The sequence below is a fragment of the Crinia signifera genome, chromosome 4, assembly GCF_055691185.1.
Source record: "Crinia signifera chromosome 4, ASM5569118v1, whole genome shotgun sequence".
Taxonomy (NCBI): domain Eukaryota; kingdom Metazoa; phylum Chordata; class Amphibia; order Anura; family Myobatrachidae; genus Crinia; species Crinia signifera.
This window is the reverse complement of record NC_139220.1, coordinates 321,721,344-321,743,290: the sequence shown is the minus strand read 5'-3', so window position 1 is coordinate 321,743,290 and position 21,947 is coordinate 321,721,344. Positions and strand designations below refer to the sequence as shown.

The window sequence follows — 21,947 nt, the reverse complement described above, 5'->3', positions numbered from 1 at the left end:
CACAGAGTCTACCTGCCAATCAGGGATTGCTCAGTACAAGGAGAGATACATTATATTCCCTGCTTGCTGTGGTCCTTTCTTGTCTGCTGTCCTCCAGATGAAACTCAGACTAAATCAGTTGCTATGACTGTGAGGATCCCGGGGTCACGCGTGTAATTAATTTCGCCTAGTGGTCATCTCCACCTTGAGAAAGGCAGCGATTAAAGCACTGCATAGTGCCCCAAGGTCCCACGGTTCTCGGATCACGCCGTAAGCACGAATCAGCAAGGTACAAAACACACTATGTGTATATATTATAAGGGCACGGTAGTGCCCTTATATTAAGGCTGAATCCAACAAATGGATTTTTCCCATAGGGAACTTTTCGGATGGGGGCATGGTGTTTGAGGGACTGCACCTCAAAAGTGACTAGGCGTACTGAGCTGAAATTTGGCATGTACGCGTAGAATCGTCAACCGGTGCTGCGTGCCAAATTTCAGGGAGAAATATGAAAAAATAACCAATTGGGAGCGATCTAAACTTCCAACTGTCAGTTTTTTTCTGACACTCCAGAAATGACAACTTGTCACCCATGTTAGTCTATGAGGTTTTTTTTGGGAAGGCATAACTCAGGGTAGAGGAACAATTGAGACTTGGGGTTTGTTTTATTAGGTAGATATTGTCCCAGTGGAGTGCCTTTTGGGGTTGAGGATTTTCAGATACTGTAGGTACAGTTTTTATTAAATTTAGTGAAACGTCCCCCATTATAAAGATAGGAGCCCCAACTTGTTGCGCATGCGCAGTGCGTCCAATAGGGGGAGTACAGTCAGGTGTACCAAGATGGCCGACGGAGATGCGAGGGGCTAGACCTGCTGCCGCCCGGCGCTGCCTACAGGGGGGAGCCCGCAGCCCCGCAATCCCTCCAAGGGGACAGGAGCCAAAAGGGTAAAAACACCCACCCACCCACAAGAATAATTGCGCCGCAGACTCGGGAGGGGAAGCTTTCTGGTTTGCCTGTTTAAAACACGCAGCTCCCGGCCGCCGCGCGCGTACACACACTGACATGAGCCCGTGCTGCTGCGGCGCTCATGTCAGTGTGTGTATGCGCGCGGCGGCCGGCAGCTGTGTGTTTACACAGACAAACCAGAAAGCTTCCCCTCCCGAGTCTGCAGCGCCGCGGGTGCAAGTATTCTTGTGGGTGACTTGTTTTGCTTAATGTGTTAGTAAGGCTGGTACTGGGGTTGGTGGTGGGGGGACCCGCTTTATGTGCCAGTGGTGTAGCAGAGCCGCAGCTGCTGCATGTCAGTGCATGGCCCCCCTCACTGTCCCCGTGTGTCCCCCACCCCCCTCACTGCCCCCGTGTGTCCCCCCATGTGTATGCTGTGCCCCCCATGTGTATGCTGTGCCCCCCCCGTGTGTATGCTGTGCCCCCCCCGTGTGTATGCTGTGCCCCCCCGTGTGTAAGCTGTGCCCCTCCAGTGTGTGCGCTGTGCCCCCCAGTGTGTGCGCTGTGCCCCCCAGTGTGTGCGCTGTGCCCCCCCAGTGTGTGCGCTGTGCCCCCCCGTGTGTACGCTGTGCCCCCCCGTGTGTACGCTGTGCCCCCCCGTGTGTACGCTGTGCCCCCCCCGTGTGTACGCTGTGCCCCCCCCGTGTGTACGCTGTGCCCCCCCGTGTGTACGCTGTGCCCCCCCGTGTGTACGCTGTGCCCCCCCGTGTGTACGCTGTGCCCCCCCGTGTGTACGCTGTGCCCCCCCCGTGTGTACGCTGTGCCCCCCCGTGTGTACGCTGTGCCCCCCGTGTGTACGCTGTGCCCCCCCGTGTGTACGCTGTGCCCCCCCGTGTGTACGCTGTGCCCCCCCTCCGTGTGTACGCTGTGCCCCCCTCCGTGTGAACGCTGTGCCCTTTAATATTATTATTATGTTTCCTGCCCAGACGCTGACCACCCCATGGTACAGCCGGGACTAAGACGCTTCCACAGCCTGCGGACCAGATTGAAGCGCTTCCTTGAGATGTCTCCGCCACCGGGAAGGCAGAAAGAAGCCACCCTGGTCATCAGAGGAGCAGCTGCACCCAGGTAAATACGTCCCCCCACTGTCCCTGTGTGTACGCTGTTCAACCCCCAGTGCCCCGTGTGTACGCAGTCCCCCCAGTGCCCCCATGTGTGTGCTGTTCGCCCCCCAGTGCCCCCGTGTGTGCTGTTCGCCCCCCAGTGCCCCCATGTGTGCTGTTCGCCCCCAGTGCCCCCATGTGTGCGCTGTTCGCCCCCCAGTCCCCCTGTGTGTGCGCTGTCCGCCCCCCAGTCCCCCTGTGTGTGCGCTGTCCACCCCCCAGTGTGCCCCTGTGTGTACGCTATCCGCCCCCCCAGTGCCCCCCTGTGTACGCTGTTCGCCCCCCAGTGCCCCCGTGTGTACGCTGTTCGCCTCCTTGTGTACTCTGTCCCCCCCTGTACTGCAGCTGCACTCAGGTAAATCCGTCCCCCCACTGTCCCTTTATGTACCCTGTCCCCCCAGTGCCCCTGAGTGTACGCTCCCCTCCCAGTGCACCTGTGTGTACGCTGTCCCCACCAGTGCCCCCCATATGAACTGTCCCCCCCGTGTGTACGCTGTCCCCCCGTGTGTACGCTGTCCCCCCTGTGTGTACACTGTCCCCCCTAGTGCCCCCCTGTGTTTACGCTGTCCTCCTCAGTCCCCTCCCCCCGTGTGTATGCTGTCTCCCCCAGTGCACCCCCGTGTGTATGCTGTCCCCCCCAGTGCACCCCCGTGTGTATGCTGTCCCCCCCAGTGCACCCCCGTGTGTATGCTGTCCCCCCCAGTGCCCCCCCCCTCCGTGTGTATGCTGTCCCCCCCATGCCCCCCCATGTGTAGGCTGTCCCCCACCAGTGTCCCCCCCCTGTGTGTACGCTGCCCCCCCCAATTCCTCCCCCCTGTGTGTACGCTGCCCCCCCAGTGCCCCCCATGTGTGTGCTTCCCCCCCAGTGCCCCTGTGTGTGTGCTGCCCCCCAGTGCCCCTGTGTGTATGCTGCCCCCCCAGTGCCCCTTTGTGTACGCTGTACCCTGTGCCCCCCGTGTGTATGCTGCCCCCCCATTGCCCCCATGTGTACACTGTACCCCCCATGTGTACCCTGCCCCCCCATTGCCCCCCGTGTGTACGATGTCCCCCCCAGTGCCCCCCTGTGTGTATGCTGTCGCCCCCCCATAGTGCCCCCCGTGTGTACGCTGTCGTCTCCCCAGTGCCTCCCTCGTGTGTTCGCTCCCCCCCACATTGCCCCCCGTGTATACGCTGCCCCCCCCAGTGCCCCTGTGTATGCTGCCCCTGTGCGTATGCGGCCCCCAAGTGACCCCGTGTGTACGCTGTACCCTGTGCCCCCTTGTGTATGCTGTCCCCCCATGTGTACGCTGTACCTGTTCCCCCCGTGTGTATGCTGTCCCCCCATGTGTACACTGTACCCTGTGCCCCCCGTGTGTATGCTGTCCCCCCCATTGGCCCCCGTGTGCACGCTGTCCCCCCCGTGTGCACACTGTCGTTGTCCCCGGTGCCCCTTGTGTGTATGCTGTTGCCCCTGTGTGTGTATGCCGTGCCCCCGTGTGTATACGCAGTCCCTCCTCCAGTGCCCCCCATGTGTACGCAGTCCCTCCCCCAGTGCCCACCCCATGTGTATGCAGTCCCTCCCCCAGTGCCCCCCCATGTGTATGCAGTCCCTCCCCCAGTGCCCCCCATGTGTACGAAGTCCCTCCCCCAGTGCCCCCCATGTGTATGCAGTCCCTCCCCCAGTGCCCCCCATGTGTACGCAGTCCCTCCCCCAGTGCCCCCCCATGTGTACGCAGTCCCTCCCACAGTGCCCCCCCTATGTGTACGCAGTCCCTCCCCCAGTGCCGGCCCATGTGTACGCAGTCCCTCCCCCATTGCCCCCCCATGTGTACGCAGTCCCTCCCCCAGTGCCCCCCATGTGTACACAGTCCCCCGTGTGTACGCAGTCCCCCCAGTGCCCCCCGTGTGTACGCAGTCCCCCCCAGTGCCCCCCGTGTGTACGCTGTGCCCCCCCCAGTGCCCCTCGTGCGTAAGCTCTGCCCCCATTATGTGTACCCCGTGTGTACATTGTCCTCCTTTAATGCCCTACAGTAAAGCGTCTACTCTCTGGGTGTCATGCTCATTGCCAGGGGTTTCGTGGGATGGATGTCTTGCCTGTTGACAGGGGTTTCATGCACTGGGACGGGTGTCATACTCAATGCCAGGGGTTTGTTATTCTTGTGGCCAGGGGTAATGCTCATTGCCAGGGGTGTGTTATCATTAAACATTTAAAAAAATCTAATTGTATTCTTTCACTGAAATTTAAAATTTTAAAAACTTTAAAAAGTTTAAAAACTGAAAATGACATGCCATGCGTTCCATAGGTCTTCCATTAAGGTACACTGACTAGCAAAGCTAATGACCGGCCAGTAGAGACACACTTCAAAGAATAACCACCAATTATGTACATTAAGGTATCTTATCATTGACCAGGTACCTGAAACGATCCGGGGTGGTGATCGCAATAACAAATTTCTAAAGTTAGAGGCAATGTGGATTTATAAGCTAAACACTGTGTCCCCTAAGGGGTTAAATGAAAGGATAGCATGGAACACACTAATGTAAATTAAATGACGCATCACGTAGTTTTGCATTATCCTGAGAATCTATGTTTCTGTAATTTGCAGTTCATATTTGTTGTATTTGTCTTTGGTTTTATTATTGTCCAACTCTGTATTGTAAACATTGGTATTTGTGTATTTTTATGTATTGTAATTTATTATGTGTATACATGTGTCCCTTTGCCTGAGGTCTGCTAAAACACGCCCCCCGCCTACCACATGGGACTGAGGCTGATCTGTGATAGTACCCCCTTATGGGTGGACTCCAGACACCCGCATTGGAGTTCAGGAATCTAGAAATCCTTCAATTGGGTTAACAGGAAATCACAGAATAAAATGAACTTCCTAGAAGTGGAATCAAGATCTACAACAATTCTTTTTCTTATGAGAACGTCTTGACTTTCCAGGGGGGGGATGGAATCTTTAAATCAGAGAAGCATTTTTAAAGCATCACAGGACCTCCAAAGAAGGGAGTGATGTCAAAATCATAATCTGAGTCTAGATCGAGAGAAAGAGTTGAACCCTTCTTTGTCGACCTGGATCTCTGAGATAACATACTGCAGAAGAACCACCACATATTGAAGAGCTGGAATATTGAGCAGAAGTTGAAACTTGTGAACTGGAAAGTCTGAGCGAATGTGTGAAATACACGGTCCGGTTCTTCTATTCCGGGGGATTGGAAAGGAAATTGATGGGGATAAAGTTGAAGAGGCAGATATCATTTAACAGATGCAGAATTTTATTGCTCTCTCCTACAAAGGAATATTGCGGTTTCTGGCGAACAGCTTACTGCGTTTACAGTCAGTGGTGCGGTGCACAGAAATCAATAGTAAACACTTCAACATACCAGAATTTCTAGAACAGGGGTACCCTTGCTAAAATACTGGGACCTGACTCAGAATACGAGCATACATGTCACTACTTAGCGTACAACCAACACAGGGTGAACTAACAACGTCATTATCTCTAACATGTCAAACAATCAGCACTTATCCGAATAACACAGGTATGCGTCAGATCCGATAACATGCGACTCGGGATACTGGTACCAAACAATTGTCCTGAACCCGAATTTAGGATTCGGCCTGGGCCCAGGAATTAATGTCCAATTCCCCGGGGAGGTGTCTCTAAGGGGTTCCCAAGGGGGATGAGGAAATGTACAGTCTCCAATGAAGTAAGGAGGCCTCCGGGCCCTTATAGTGGACGAGTTTCCTTACTGGGAGAGTGGTGTTAGAGATGGGTGTTAAAGCCGACTGGATGAGGCGAGGGCCTTGGCCTGGCGGGTGTGAATGGGAGGTTAGCTATAAGGTATCCGGGCTGTGGGCGACAGGGCTGTCTCTTAGCAGGGCACTGTTCTAATGAGGCCAGACTGGTGTGGGTGTAACCCTTCAAGGCCTCACGGCCTACTCACGATTTGATGCCTTCACCCCAAGGGGTTGCAAGATGGCGGCCACTCCTCCTCCCTCCTGGTCTTGCAAGATAGCGTCCATCTCCCCTGGGCTCTCTGCGGCTTCAATTGAGGGGGGTCTTGCAGGGTGCGACTCTCCTGGCCGCTGGGAGGGTGTCAGCTCCGGCAGCTGGGTCTGTGTGTGGATGTAGTGCGGGTGACGGCAGCTGAAGGGAAATAGTGTTCCCTGTGCCGCCCGACTGGCTCTCCCCTCCGCGCCGGCTGATGGGGTCAGGCGGGGGTCACAGCGCGGCTCTCCGGCGCTGGCTCTCCCCTCCGCGCTGGCTGATGGAGTCAGGCGGGGGTCACAGTGCGTCTCTCTGGCGCTGGCTGATGGAGTCAGGCGGGGGTCACAGCGCGTCTCTCCGGCGCTGGCTCTCCCCTCCGCGTTGGCTGATGGGGTCAGGCGGGGGTCACAGCGCGACGCTCCGGCGCTGGCTCTCCTCGTTGCCGGCTTCTCTATCTTCCCCCTCCTGTCAATCACCGCCGGGGGTTGTAGGCGTCCCGCTCTGTGGTGTGGAGGTGGCCGTCTCTCTCTCTCTTTACTGCCGCTGCTGTACGCTCCTCCCGGTGTCTGTGTCTCACTCCAGCTCTTTCCCCAACGCAGGTCTCCTCTCCTTCCATCCGCGCAACGCTGGAGACCCCCCCTTCCTCCTTTTTCGTGCCTCCCGGCGACCTCTGACCTCCCTTCCTTCCGGCCTCTCCACGCGCCGTGCTGCCCACCAATCAAGGCCGTCCTCGCCGCAGTCCATGGTAAGGGACATCCACCCCCTCTCCCGGGTGGGGTAAATTTTACCTGCATCAGGCAGTGGGACCCGTTGCCGGGTGCCACAAATGAACATCTATAGTGGATAATTATGTACACCCCGATTCTTATATCCTTGGGTACAGACTTCAAAGAGCTGGGGTTCCTGTGAGTTTTGGAAGCCTTACCATGTTGATCCTTAGAAACTTGATTTTGCGTGGATGACTTGGATGACCTGTATGTGGTGTTTTTTTAAGCACATCTTTTAAAAATGGCTTCAGTAAAGGTTCTCAAGCTCTGCAGCACGGGATTATTTGACTGTAGAATAAGGATCCAACTATATTTGTTAGAGTAATACCATAGGCAGGGTTTGACTCTTTCACGGACATATATCGGTGAACTAGGGTAATGTATTGCACTCGGTCTCTGTCAAAGTAAATAGGAGATGAAACCTCAGAGGATGAGTCCCTTGACTATTCTGAAGAAGGAACTACTGGTGAGACAAAGCAATGGGGACATGCAGATAGGCGTCTTGAATGTCTAAATACACCATGTAGTCCCCTGGTTCCATTGCTAACACAATAGACCTGAGAATTTCCATGCAGAATTTTGACACCTTCACTGTTCAGTGACTTCAGATTATCACAATCCTGCCTGGACTCTGTGTGTTTCTCCTGTCATACCTGCTTGTCAGTCTTGTGTATCTCAGCCTGCTGCAGCAGGACTACCATCTGATCTGAGCCTGTGCTAGTAATGAGCACCTGGGTGAGCTCTGACTCAGCCATTAACTCTATAGTTACCAGTAGAATGGAATCATGCAAGTTCCCTGTTGGCCTCATCCAGAGACTGTTCCCGGTATTGCCATTCCCAATAACCGGCTGTCCAATCAGTGTTGCTCTGAGAGGTTATCCTCCGGCCCTGCATGGACACCTTGCTTGTGCATAGTCGCTTCTAAACTCCATGCTGAAGGAGCTCTCCCTGAACAGGCTCCCAAGATCTGAACCACCCTGGCTGCAGCTCCTGTGACCTCTAGCACTTGCACCTGCGTGCACCAGTTTCTGCAACTGTGACCACTTGCACCTGCGTTCACCAGTTCCTGCTTCTGTGACCACTTGCACCTGCATGCACCAGTTTCTGCACCTGTGACCACTTGCACCTGCGTGCACCAGTTTCTGCACCTGTGACCACTTGCACCTGCGTTCACCAGTTCCTGCTTCTGTGACCACTTGCACCTGCATGCACCAGTTTCTGCACCTGTGACCACTTGCACCTGCGTGCACCAGTTTCTGCACCTGTGACCACTTGCACCTGCGTTCACCAGTTCCTGCTTCTGTGACCACTTGCACCTGCGTGCAGCAGTTCCTGAACCTGTGACCACCTGTACCTGTGTGCACCAGTTCCTGAACCTGCATGCTCCAGTTCCTGCACTTGTGACCACCTGCACCTGCGTGCACCAGTTCCTGCACCTGCGTGCTTCAGTTCCTGCACCTGTGACCACCTGTACCTGCGTACTCCGGTTCCTGCACCTGTGACCACTTGTATCTGCATGCTCAAGTTCCTGCACCTGTGACCACCTGCATCTGTGTGTCTTAGTGCCTGCACCAGTGACTACCTGCACCTGTGACTACCTTCACCGTTGCAGATCCCAGCTATCCGCACCTGTGCCCTGGTTGCTTTCATCCCACGCTTCCAGGCACCAGTGCACAAGCTGTACCCACTCTGTGCTTCCCGGCACCTGTGCTCCAGTGGTCCTACTCCGTGCTTCCCGGCACATGTGCTCCAGTGGTCCTACTCCGTGTTTCCAGACACATGTGCTCCAGTGGTCCTACTCCGTGTTTCCAGACACCTGTATTCCAGTGGACCTACTCCGTGCTTCCCGGCACCTGTGCTCCAGTGGTCCTACTCCGTGCTTCCCGGCACATGTGCTCCAGTGGTCCTACTCCGTGCTTCCCGGCACCTGTGCTCCAGTGGTCCTACTCCGTGTTTCCAGACACATGTGCTCCAGTGGTCCTACTCCGTGTTTCCAGACACCTGTATTCCAGTGGACCTACTCCGTGCTTCCCGGCACCTGTGCTCCAGTGGACTTACTCCGTGCTTCCCAGCACCTGTGCTCCAATGGTCCTACTCCGTGCTTCCCGGCCCATGTGCTCCAGTGGTCCTACTCCGTGTTTCCAGACACATGTGCTCCAGTGGTCCTACTCCGTGTTTCCAGACACATGTGCTCCAGTGGTCCTACTCCGTGTTTCCAGACACCTGTGCTCCAGTGGTCCTACTCCGTGTTTCCAGACACCTGTATTCCAGTGGACCTACTCCGTGCTTCCCGGCACCTCTGCTCCAGTGGACCTACTCCGTGCTTCCTGGCACCTGTGCTCCAGTGGCCCTGCTCCATGTGCATTTCAGCTTTGGGAGTATAATTACAAGAACGGCCAGTATATCGAACGTGCGGACACACTGCCCTTTTTTCCGATATGGGCCCGTCCAGTTGGATGAATAATGAACAACACTGAACATTCGACCGACCGAGTATGGATGGTTTTTGTCCGGTTATCGATCGTACAGCAGGAATCGGGACAGCGTACACACCTATACAATCGAACGGCCGTTCGTCCCAGATTGGAGGAACGGCCCGCAGATTGTATAGATGTGTACCCAGATTTATTCTTGTAGTCTCCTAATCAGATCAGTAAGGTAACCAGAGGTGACTGAATAATATCATAGGTGATTAATAACACTATTACCTCCATGCAGCGTGCATCACATCTTCCCCCATGCAGCGTGCCTCACACCTCCCCCCATGCAGCATGCCTCACATCTACCCCATGCAGCGTGCCTCACATCTACCCCATGCAGCGTGCCTCACACATCCCCCCAAGCAGCATGTCTCACACCACCCCAGCACCTGCCCCCCATGCAGGGTGCCTCACACCTCCCCCTATGACAGTGTATTAAATGCACTCCATCACTTCTCCCCTGTGCAGCATGCATCGCACCTCCTCCATGCAGCATGCCTCACACCTCTCCCCATGCAGCGTGCCTCACACCTCCCCCTATGACAGTGTATTAATTGCACCCCAGCACCTGTCCCCCATGCAGCATGCCTTACACCTCCCCCCATGCAGCATGTCTCACACCTCCCCATGCACTTCTCTCCTGTGCAGCATGCCTCACACCTCCCCCATGCAGCATACCTCACACCTCACCTCTACCATGACAGTGTATTAATTGCACCCCAGCACCTGCCTCCCATGCAGCATGCCTCACACCTCCCCATGACAGTGTATTAATTGCACCCCATCACTTCTCCCCTGTGCAGCATGCCTCACACCTCCCCCATGCAGCATGCCTCACACCTTTCCCAATGACAGTGTATTATTTGCACCACAGCACCTGCCCCCCCCTGCCATGCCGCATGCCTCACACCTTCCCCCATGCAGCATGCCTCACACCTCTCCCAATGACAATGTATTATTTGCACCCCAGCACCTACCCCCATGCTAAGCAGCATGCCTCACATCTCCACCAATGATAGTGCACCACAGCACCTCCCCCCCGTGCAGCATGCCTCACACCTCCCCCATGACTGTGTATTAATTGCACCCCAGAACCTCTCCCCACGTGTAGCATGACTCACACCTCCCCATGACAGTGTATTAATTGCACCTCTCTCCCCGTGCAGCATGCCTCACACCTCCCCTATGACAGTGTATAAAGGCCCATACATACACCACGATGTGTCACTTACGACACATCGTTAACGACCATCGTTCATTTTCTCCCTTGAAGGGAAAATTGAAAGATCAGAAATTTTGAGAAGAAAGACAGCAAACGATTGTGTACGATGGACGATAAACGACGAACGACAACGAGCGACCTTTGGTCGTTGAAAACATATTGTCAAGCAGTCAATCACAAATAAATGAGCTGTCAATCACTGAAATGGGCTGGGCTGAAATAGGGCTGGATCACTAGAGTGAATAAATAAGCTCAACCATTTTGAAATCTCTGCAGTTGATGCTCTGTGCTAGTTCAGTGAGGATTCCTGCTGAACGCTCTTGCAGTGCTATCTAGCTGTTCTTTGTTTCTGGCTTGCCTTTAACAAAGTGTGATTTTCTGCTATGGTTCCCTATCGCTTTAAAGTGATGGCAGCATATGCTGGAGTTGCTTTGTTAGCTGACAGGGAGAGTTCGCAGAGACGGAGGAGGATTCGGTCGTGTTGGGCGAAGAAATGGCTCCAGAAGAGGGATTCGCTCTCTCACATGGTGCTGCTTTCAGAGATCCATGTGGACTGTCCTGATGACTTCCGGAATTTTCTGCGCATGGACGATGCCACGTTCACCGAGTTGCTGGGACTGGTGAGGCCGCACATCCAGAAGCAGGATACGCGGATGCGCAAGGCGATTCCTGCTGAGGAGAGGCTGATTGCTACCCTGCGATTCCTGGCGACTGGCAGGTCCTTGCAGGATTTGAAATTTGGGGCAGTGATTTCACCGCAGGCTTTGGGCCTCATTATCCTAGAGACCTGCAAGGCTATATACACCGTTCTCCGGCAGCAGTATTTCCGGGTAAGAAAAAATGACTTATTGTATGTGTTGTCCCTAAATGTGATATGCAGCACACCTTTTATATTTTAGTTTATGTACACCATCGTTATCCTCCTGTTTTTAAATCACTACATCCAGCTCTGTCTATTTTCCCTCCAAATGTGAACAGTGCTTTCCCTCCATCTGATTATAGTAGTATGTCCTCCAAATGTGCCTCACTGTGTCCCAATAATTTTGATTTGATTGTACTGCTATGTACCCCCCCCCCAAAATAATTTTCCACACCCCTTGTTATGTTTTCATTTACAGTTTCTTGTATGTGAACGTGGTTTCAAATGTATGCAGGCTATCTGGTGCAGTTTCCTCTATGTTAAGTTAACATGGTATGCAGCCAAACGCAGAAGAAACTGCTCCAGATAGGCCAAATGCATTTGCAGCAGCCTGGTGCAGTTTACTCTACGTTAACATGGTGTCAGCTTGGAGTGCACAACGGTGCAGTTTTGGAGACATATACCTGATGTTTTTTTGGTTTCTTATCACAATTGTTTCTTCTTCTATTGCAGTTGCCCTCCTCAGAGGCAGAGTGGCTCCAGGTTGCTGCCGAGTTTCAAGAAAGGTGGAATTTCCCCAACTGTGGAGGTGCGATTGATGGAAAGCATATAGAGGTTATTCCACCGCTCAATTCTGGGTCCTTATTTTACAACTATAAGGGCTACTTCAGCATAGTAATGATGGCCATTGTGGATGCCAATTACAGGTTCCTCTATGTGGACGTGGGGAAGAATGGCCGTGCATCTGATGGTGGTTCCTTTAAGGACACCTTATTTTATGAGAGGCTCATCTCTAATAACCTCCATCTGCCTTCACCCTCACAGTGCACAAATGGAATGAACTTTGTGTTTGTGGCTGACGAGGCCTTTGCCTTACAAGCACACGTCATGAAGCCATATGCAAAAAGGGGGCTAACACATGAGCGCAGAATTTTTAATTATAGACTTTCCAGAGCACGCAGGACAGTGGAAAATGCATTTGGTATACTCAGCAATCGTTTCAGGGTCTTCCATACAGCCATCAATTTAAGGATGGACAAGATTAACTGGGTGGTGTTGGCGTGCTGTGCCCTGCACAACCTCCTGCGTTCCAAGACAATGGCCCATCAACCCCCATTTCAGCCAGAACCACCAGAACATCTTCAACCACCAAGGCAAAGACTTGCAGAGGGCTTTACTGCATTAGGGCGTGCAGGGGCTACAGTGATGCCCTCTGCCGAGGCCAAAACAGTTCGTGCCCAGTATACCACTTACTTTAATGGGGAGGGGGCAGTGCACTGGTAGGATGATGTAGTGTGAGTATTGTTACATGGCTACTGTATTTTCTTTGTTTGAAGTCCGAATTACATAAAGTTCAAAAGTGTATCTTTATATACATTTAAATAAAAATCTGAAGTGAAATATCTGAAGCAATATAATAATTTAATCTGTCTGTCAGATTTTGACTGGCGCTGCTGTTGCTGACCCGGACTCACCCTGGGACCAGGTGATCACCAGCAGCAGCAAATGAACAGCGCTGGGTGAGCAGCAACAGCATTGGCGTAGCTGCTGCTGTTCACGGGGAGCTGTATTCACCATTAATAATAGTTATTGTAGGGCTATACTCCCACATACATGTATCCATGTTTTTCCCATAATATATCCCAAACTCTCCAAACCCCTCAACCCATCATATCAACCCTGCACCATGAATTTCTTTCCATGAAGAATATAAATACAAGACACCTTTTTGGAAAGAAATGTTTATACCTTTCTTTTTTTTTAGATCGAAATGTATGTTAACAAACATTTTTTGGACTGGATTCATTGAGCATACCAGTCCACTGAGTGCCACCGGAACAGAGACTATGCCCATAAGGATAAATAAAAAGGCATACCTGCAAATTTGAAAACATCATTCACAGAAACAGTAAACATAAACTTGGGTCATGAGGACTAGAGCAAAAAAAAACCCATAGTGGCCTTGAAAGAACACAAGAAGTCAGAATGTCCAGGAACAAGGGCAACCTGAAGTTCAAAATTATCACTGTGGTACAACATTCCTAGGCATCCTAGAAAAATAGGCCAAGAGTACACACATAACAAGTTGGGTAAACAACTAAACTACAAATTCAAAAAATCTGGCTCATTGCCTTGGAGTGCGTCCTGCGCATTCATCCAAGCCGAGTAGCTACCACAGGGAACAGTGGAAGCTGGAGAGGTGTTCCGCGACACAGTGTGTGACACTGGCTGTTGTGGCGGAGTATTTGGTGTTGGTGGAGATGCAGGATAATATGGGAAATTTGGGGGTGGGAGAGGTGGCCAATGTAACGTTTGTGATGGCAATATGGGGCTCTCTGGCAGTTTGCCATTTTGAGCACATATTAGCGCATCATAAACAATGCTTTTGAACCGCAGACGTTGGAAAGGATCCATCGCCTGCAGTTCACTGGCGATGTTAAAGCCAAAATTTTCATGCTCATCTGGGGGCTTCTGTAGGACCGCCTCCGCATGCTGCAGAAATTGTTCTGCCTGCGTCGGTCCCGAGTTCAAATTCTTTGCAGCCACACGACGTCTTCTGGTTGGCGGTGGACGCGTCGATGGAGGAGGAGAGGGTTCCACGTTCCCAAGTTCAAAATCACTTTGCGGACTAATGGGGAGTTCCTGGTCACACTCAGAGTGTGCATTCTGTAATAGAGAAATAAGTAAATTAATGATGGCGGGCACAAATATGATGTTGGACAGTGATGGGTAACTTTGACACTACAGATGTTTCTGAACTACACATCCCAACAATACCTGGAGTGTCAAAGTGATGGATAACATCACTGGTGAAGGGTGTGTTTGTCCTATGTGTATCTACTTACCAGATCTTCACTGCCCACTGACTCCTCATCAGGCTCGTCAGGCACCACCGACATCATGGAGCACGTGGACTGTGTCCTGGGCTCTTCTTCCAAGGTGAACAGTAGCAGGCTGTAATACCACAGTGTGGGCCTTCGGACTTCATCAGCCCCTGCTCCGGACCGCTGTGACTCCTTCAGAAAGACTGTTCTGAAATTCTGGATCTTCCGCTTCACAAACCGCAAGTCAGCTTCATTGTTTCTGTCCTTACAGTAGTCAATGAGCTGCTGGTATGCCTTTGCTTTTTTATCCTTATTTGCATAATCTTTTGATGTTATTTTCCAAAGGCACTCATGAGACTGGTACATTTCAATGAATCCAGTCCAGTGGTCCTGTTCACTAATTTCCAAGGACATCTCTGTAAAATAACCAAATTAAAAAACAAATTATAACATAATACCTTTTGAAAACAAATACGCTAAACAAAATACATCATTAATACAAAAACTGCTCTAGCAGCACCACCACATTACACATATGGCTACAGTGAGACATGGTTACCATCGATATCATTAGAGCAACGGGTCATTGATAACGTCTGGCATGTGATGACCATCAATCATGTAAGTATCAATTGACCATCATTTGGTTTACACCAATCAAAACATGCAGGCATGGCTTCATGGGTATTTGGGTGCCAAGATAGATAGGATCTGTCCCCCCGCCTCTTGGGGGACAAATAATTATGCTGTACATCTATGTTGGAAAATCATCAACATCAGCCATAAACCAAAAATGATTACAATCATCGATGGTTGATGGGCATCCATACCCAGCACCCCACCCCAGGAAACATATATGTACAAACAGGCAGACATCCAGCATGGGCACTGTGCAAACCCAGCACCCCACCCCAGGAAACATATATGTACAAACAGGCAGACATCCAGCATGGGCACTGTGCAAACCCAGCACCCCACCCCAGGAAACATATATGTACAAACAGGCAGACATCCAGCATGGGCACTGTGCAAACCCAGCACCCCACCCCAGGAAACATATATGTACAAACAGGCAGACATCCAGCATGGGCACTGTGCAAACCCAGCACCCCACCCCAGGAAACATATATGTACAAACAGGCAGACATCCAGCATGGGCACTGTGCAAACCCAGCACCCCACCCCAGGAAACATATATGTACAAACAGGCAGACATCCAGCATGGGCACTGTGCAAACCCAGCACCCCACCCCAGGAAACATATATGTACAAACAGGCAGACATCCAGCATGGGCACTGTGCAAACCCAGCAACCCACCCCAGGAAACATATATGTACAAACAGGCAGACATCCATAACCTCATTAAAAGCAGGACTCTGCTCTGCAGCCGCCACCACCAGCACCCCTGCACCCCACCCCCGGACAAGCCGTTCAACTCACCACAATCAAATATGGAAACTCCCCTGCCGTGTGCTGTGCTTCGCTGTGCTCCACTGTGCCTCCACTGCGTTATGTGCTCAGGAAATGGCGCCTGGGCGGGTCTTGGGAGTGGCTAGGTCGTCCGCAGTCGATGGTCAATCATCGGTGACCATCGTTCAACACCAGTCGCCCTGCACGATGGTAACGACCATAGCCAAATTGACCTGCATGCATGGACGATGGCTATGGTTGTTAACGACCAACGGGTACGCGCACCATCGGTTGTCGGCCATCGTTGATGGCATACACAGTACACGATGTATAACGATTCACCTCAAAAACGACTCTGAGCGACGTCCTTCATGGTCGTACAGGGAGGTGAATATAATGGAATCGTTTATCGTCGTTTGCCTGGTATCGTCTAGTATGTATGGGCCTTTAATTGCACCCCAGTACCTCCCCCCCCCCATGCAGCATGCCTCACACCTCCCCCATGACAGTGTATTAATTGCACCCCAGCACCCCCCCATGCAGCATACCTCACACCTCCCCCATGACAGTGTCTTAATTACACCTCAACACCCCCCCCCCTGTGCAGCATGACTCACACCTCCCCCGGTGCAGCATGCCTCACACCTCCCTGCATGACAGTGTGTTAATTGCACCCCAGCACCTCTCTCCCCCTGTGCAGCATGCCTCACACCTCCCCCCATGACAGTGTATTAATTGCACCCCAGCACTTCCCCATGACAGTGTATTAATTGCACCCCAGCACCTCTCTCCCCCTGTGCAGCATGCCTCACACCTCCCCCCATGCAGCAGGTTTTGACGAAGTCTCTGGTTGCCTAAGAGAGGAAACGCGTCACTTCCTCTAATACAGCAGATGAAGCAGCCACCCACCCACGCCCCAATCCCTTGTTCCAGTGCTCTGGGCCTTGTAGCACACTGACTGAAGAGGTTCCTCTGCCTCCCACCTCCCCCAACCAGCTCGGCAGCTGCACAGCACGGACATCCACGGCAGCCAGACTCTGCCACATATTCCTGCCCAGCCTGAGCGTGGCACAAGGAGGGCTCGGCCATTTGCATTCCTCCTGTAGTGGGACAGGTGAGCATGTAATTACAGCTTCAGGCAATACCCTGCACCATGTAAATGACTGATATACATTACAGTGCTCTCGCTTCCATGTCTAATCCATCCCAGCTGCAGTAACAACACGTCTGACTGCTGCTTGCTGTAATAAGCTCACTGACCTGACCAACTACTGCTACTAGAACAACCAGTTACCCCTACCCTGCCAGAGCCAAAACCGACAGTTATGCCAGACTTTACATATATATGTTATTTTATGCCTTGAAAACGGGGTCGCGCCACCCCGAAACGTCCGAGCACCATTAAAAGCACAGTGCCGCTGCCTGTATTGCTGTTAAGGACTACAAATCTTCCCAGAGGGCACCCAGGGTGGCTGCATATATCAGCAAGTGCCGGGCTGAACCATAAATGTGTGTGTATATGTATATATATAGTATATATATATATATTTGCAGCAGGTGTTCAGGCCAGCGCACATCTTTACCAAAGATCTTTCTTAAGATCCCATGCGCGTTCCTATGGATCTTTTGTTAAATCTTCTGATCTTTCGTGCAGCATGTAAGATCAGAAGATTTAGCAAAAGATCCACAGGAGCACGCATCCGACCGATATCGGCCGATTTTTGACTGATTATCGGTAAACATTGGATATATCAGGCGATTTACCGGAAATTGGCCCAAAAAAATCGTCTAAAGTGTGGGCACCTTAAGAATTTTTTTAAACCGTGCCAAGGTTTTTGTCTGATTTGGCCCTTGTGGTCAACCCAGCTGGTACTTGTGTATTATCTGGGCACCCGATTTTGACATCGGGTCGGAAAAATCGGTCGCATCGCATCGAATACGACCAAATCACATGCGATGCGTTGCGTCCGATTCGACCCGATTTTACATTGGAACCAATGTTAAATGCCCCCCAGACCCCATTTTTAATTGTATACCCACCCTGATGGGTAATTACTATGTGAAATGCCCCCCCCATTGTTAACGCCACGATCAACGTGAACCCGAAGCGTGGCGAGCGCAGTGGTTTGCGACCTTTTCATACCCCCACTATTCACGTCGGCGTGGAGTTGATTTTATATAGTGTGGTGAGCGCAGCGAGCCGCCGAGCCCAAAGCGTGGCAAGCCCCGTGAGGGGACGCAGAATATGAGCCTGAAGTGTGGCGAGTGGAATACGCTTCGGGCTCGTATTCCACGTCCGCTCGCCACGCTTTGGGCTCGGTGGCTCGCTGCGCTCGCAAACACTATATAAAATCAACTCCACACCGACGTGAATAGTGGGGTATGAAAAGGTCGGAGGACGTGTACCGTCGCCGCTCGCCACACTTCAGGTTGGCGTTAATGGTGGGGTGACTTTAACAATGGGGGGGGCATTTGACCTAATAATTAACCATCAGGGTGGGTATACAATGAAAAATGGGGTCTGGGGGACATTTAACATTGTATAAAATGTAAAATCAGGTCTCGGTTACAATTTAACATTGGGTCCAATGGGAAAATCGGGTCTGTTGCATCGCATCGCATGCCATTATAATGGCATGCGGTGCGACCCCAATTTTTTTATTGTACGGGAAGCTCTTAAAAACCCCGAAAATCGGGTCGGTCGGGTCTGATCGCATGCCTTAAGTTAAGGTATGCGATTTTAGCATCGGGCGCCCAGATAATACACAAGTACCACCCAGCGATTTGTGTTTGTCCCCCCTGTGCAGCATGCCTCACACCTCCCCCTGGATAATGTGTTAATTGCACCCCAGACCCCCCCCCCCTCATGCAGCATGCCTTTCACCTCCCCCCCATGACAGTGTATTAATTGCATCCCAGCACCTCTCCCCCATGACAGTGTATTAATTTCACCCCAGAACCTCTCCCCCCATGCAGCATGCCTCACACCTCCCCCCATGACAGTGTATTAATTGCACCCCAGAACCTCTCCTCCCGTGCAGCATGCCTCACACCTCCCCCCCATGACAGTGTATTAATTGCACCCCAGAACCTCTCCTCCCGTGCAGCATGCCTCACACCTCCCCCCATGACAGTGTATTAATTGCACCCCAGAACCTCTCCTCCCGTGCAGCATGCCTCACACCTCCCCCCATGACAGTGTATTAATTGCACCCCAGAACCTCTCCTCCCGTGCAGCATGCCTCACACCTCCCCCCACGACAGTGTATTACTTGCACCCCAGCACCCCCCCCATGCAGCATGCCTCACACCTCCCCCCATGCAGCATGTCTCACACCTCCCCCATGACAGTGTATTAATTGCACCCCAGCACCCCCCCATGCAGCATACCTCATACCTCCCCCATGACAGTGTATTAATTGCATCCCAGCACCTCTCCCCCATGACAGTGTATTAATTTCAACCCAGAACCTCCCCCCTCATGCAGCATGCCTCACACCTCCCCATGACAGTGTATTAATTGTACCCCAGCACCTCTCCCCCCATGCAGCATGCCTCACACCTCCCCCCATGACAGTGTATTAATTGTACCCCAGCACCTCTCCCCCCATGCAGCATGCCTCACACCTCCCCCCCACGACAGTGTATTACTTGCACCCCAGCACCCCCCCATGCAGCATGCCTCACACCTCCCCCATGACAGTGTATTAATTGCACCCCAGCACCCCCCCATGCAGCATACCTCACACCTCCCCCATGACAGTGTCTTAATTCCACCTCAACACCCCCCCCCCCTGTGCAGCATGCCTCACACCTCCCCCCATGACAGTGTATTAATTGCACCCCAGCACCCCCCCATGCAGCATACCTCATACCTCCCCCATGACAGTGTATTAATTGCATCCCAGCACCTCTCCCCCATGACAGTGTATTAATTTCACCCCAGAACCTCTCCCCCCATGCAGCATGCCTCACACCTCCCCATGACAGTGTATTAATTGTACCCCAGCACCTCTCCCCCCATGCAGCATGCCTCACACCTCCCCCCATGACAGTGTATTAATTGTACCCCAGCACCTCTCCCCCCATGCAGCATGCCTCACACCTCCCCCCACGACAGTGTATTACTTGCACCCCAGCACCCCCCCATGCAGCATGCCTCACACCTCCCCCATGACAGTGTATTAATTGCACCCCAGCACCCCCCCATGCAGCATACCTCACACCTCCCCCATGACAGTGTCTTAATTACACCTCAACACCCCCCCCGTGCAGCATGCCTCACACCTCCCCCCATGACAGTGTATTAATTGTACCACAGCACCTCCCCACATGCAGCATGCCTCACACCTCCCCGCATGACAGTATTAATTGCACCACAGCACCTCCCCACATGCAGCATGCCTCACACCTCCCCCCATGACAGTGTATTAATTGCACCACAGCACCTCCCCACATGCAGCATACCTCACACCTCGCCCCATGACAGTATTAATTGCACCACAGCACCTCCCCCCATGCAGCATACGTCACACCTCCCCCCATGACAGTATTAATTGCAACACAGCACCTCCCCCCATGCAGCATACCTCACACCTCCCCCCATGACAGTATTAATTGCACCACAGCACCTCCCCCCATGCAGCATACCTCACACCTCCCCCCATGACAGTATTAATTGCACCACAGCACCTCCCCCCATGCAGCATACCTCACACCTCCCCCCATGACAGTACTAATTGCACCACAGCACCTCCCCCCATGCAGTATGTCTCACACCCCCTTATGACAGTGTATTAATTAATATTTAACAATGCAGATGGTCAATAGTACAGGCTGTTTCAAACATTTAAATAAGATATGTGGTCAGGAAATGTTAATAATTCATAAATTCTCATGTGGTGGACCAACAACAGAAAATTACAATAAAAAGTAGCTTTCAATGAGTCAGTTTTAAAACAAGCGAAGTATTAAAAAAACACATATAAGACATACAAATGAGAGTGGTGCGTGGGTAACACAGCACATGCGGGACAACCGTGTGTAAGAAACTGTAAATAAATAAATACTAGTAAATATATACAGGTTCCCCTGTTGTATGAAACACCAGTAGCGTCTGTGTTAATAGAATGTTTTAAACATTTGTATCCAGCTCATAATGTAAGAAAAGTATCATTTATTGTAGGAGAGCATTTACTTAATAGCAATGTAAATCCATTAAATAGTCTTATATCCAAATAATGGAGGTTATTCTGGCTCCCTCCTTCCGTCAATTTCCTTCTTAGATGGACAAAACCATGGGCCTTATTTTGGTCTATGCGTACTTTCCTGAATTCTTTCGGATGGCGTTTGTTAGCCATCTGCGCATGCGTGGGCAACGCTATGCGCATGTGCCACGCATGGTCTCCGTTCTTGTTCGCACTAATACCGTACAGAAATGTGCACCGCATTCACTCGTGAAATATGGGCGTATTATGGGTGTCATTCGGAACTACACAGGGGCGTAGTTTCAAAGTGGGCTAAACTGGGCGTAAACATGGGCGTACACGAGGGAGTGCACTAATTCTGGTACGCGTGCATTCGGACAGCACACTGAATGCACGCGAACCAAAAGGCTAGAAATATGCGGTGTCCATAAGCAAGTATTTATTTGCGGACACCACTCGGTCATGCGCTAGGCATTCGGAACGCCCAATCAGTACGGGCGCACCTGAACCAATGTCAGCTGAACACAATACAATCCACTCCTTTACTCATTACTCATTAATTACTCTTGTCATTGCTTCAATTAGAACCATTGCAGCTTAAATGGACCATTACTAATCACACAAATATATGATGCATTTTGACACACATTTACACTGCAAGCAATGGACAGAACTTCCTATCACTAATATAAATATACATTCACCAATAACATTGGTGCGTACGGGCAGGTTCCCGTCCGTTCTGACGCGGTAAGACCGTGCATACACTGGAAGACCGTGCAGAATATGTGTGTGTCCACCGCACACGCAAAGGTTTGGATGTCGTCCGTAAACACGCCCACTTCTTAAAGAGTGAGTCCGTCCGAATGCGGAGGACCGGTGGGTGTTTCTTTGTACGATGTCCGCACAGCGTGGCGCGCGGACCGCTCCGAAATAAATCGGAAATATACGCACCAACCAGAATAACCTCCCATGTGCACTGCAGGTGGGGCAGATGTTACTTGTGCAGACAGAATTAGATTTGGGTGGGGTTTTACTTCAAAGTGAGATCTATACTGCAGTGTAAAAATAATGCAGTCAGTATTTACCCTGCACAGAAACAAAATAACTCCTC

At 51.8% G+C, this 21,947-nt stretch overlaps 2 protein-coding genes across 6 annotated transcripts in view; one reads left to right on the top strand and one right to left on the bottom strand.

Moving 5' to 3' along the window:
* Window positions 1-1,914: 1,914 nt before the first annotated feature.
* LOC146075941 (uncharacterized) overlaps window positions 1,915-21,947 on the top strand; it is a 188,970-nt gene continuing 168,937 nt past the window's right edge. For 4 of the 5 annotated variants that reach the window (XR_014473674.1, XM_083185643.1, XM_083185642.1 and 1 more), the window contains exon 1: window positions 16,443-16,740. The gene's annotated coding sequence lies outside the window, so the exon portion shown is untranslated. Of the gene's footprint in view, window positions 2,054-16,442; window positions 16,741-21,947 lie in introns of those variants that run through there. The other variant, XM_083185641.1, reaches the window with a different exon arrangement.
* LOC146072855 (uncharacterized) lies at window positions 13,180-16,054 on the bottom strand. The gene is made up of 3 exons (XM_083180042.1): window positions 15,657-16,054; window positions 14,237-14,631; window positions 13,180-14,057 (listed from the first exon to the last, which is right to left on the bottom strand). The coding sequence occupies exons 2-3, from the start codon at window positions 14,627-14,629 to the stop codon at window positions 13,494-13,496; spliced, it is 957 nt and encodes a 318-aa protein (XP_083036168.1). The 5' UTR covers window positions 14,630-14,631; window positions 15,657-16,054; the 3' UTR covers window positions 13,180-13,493.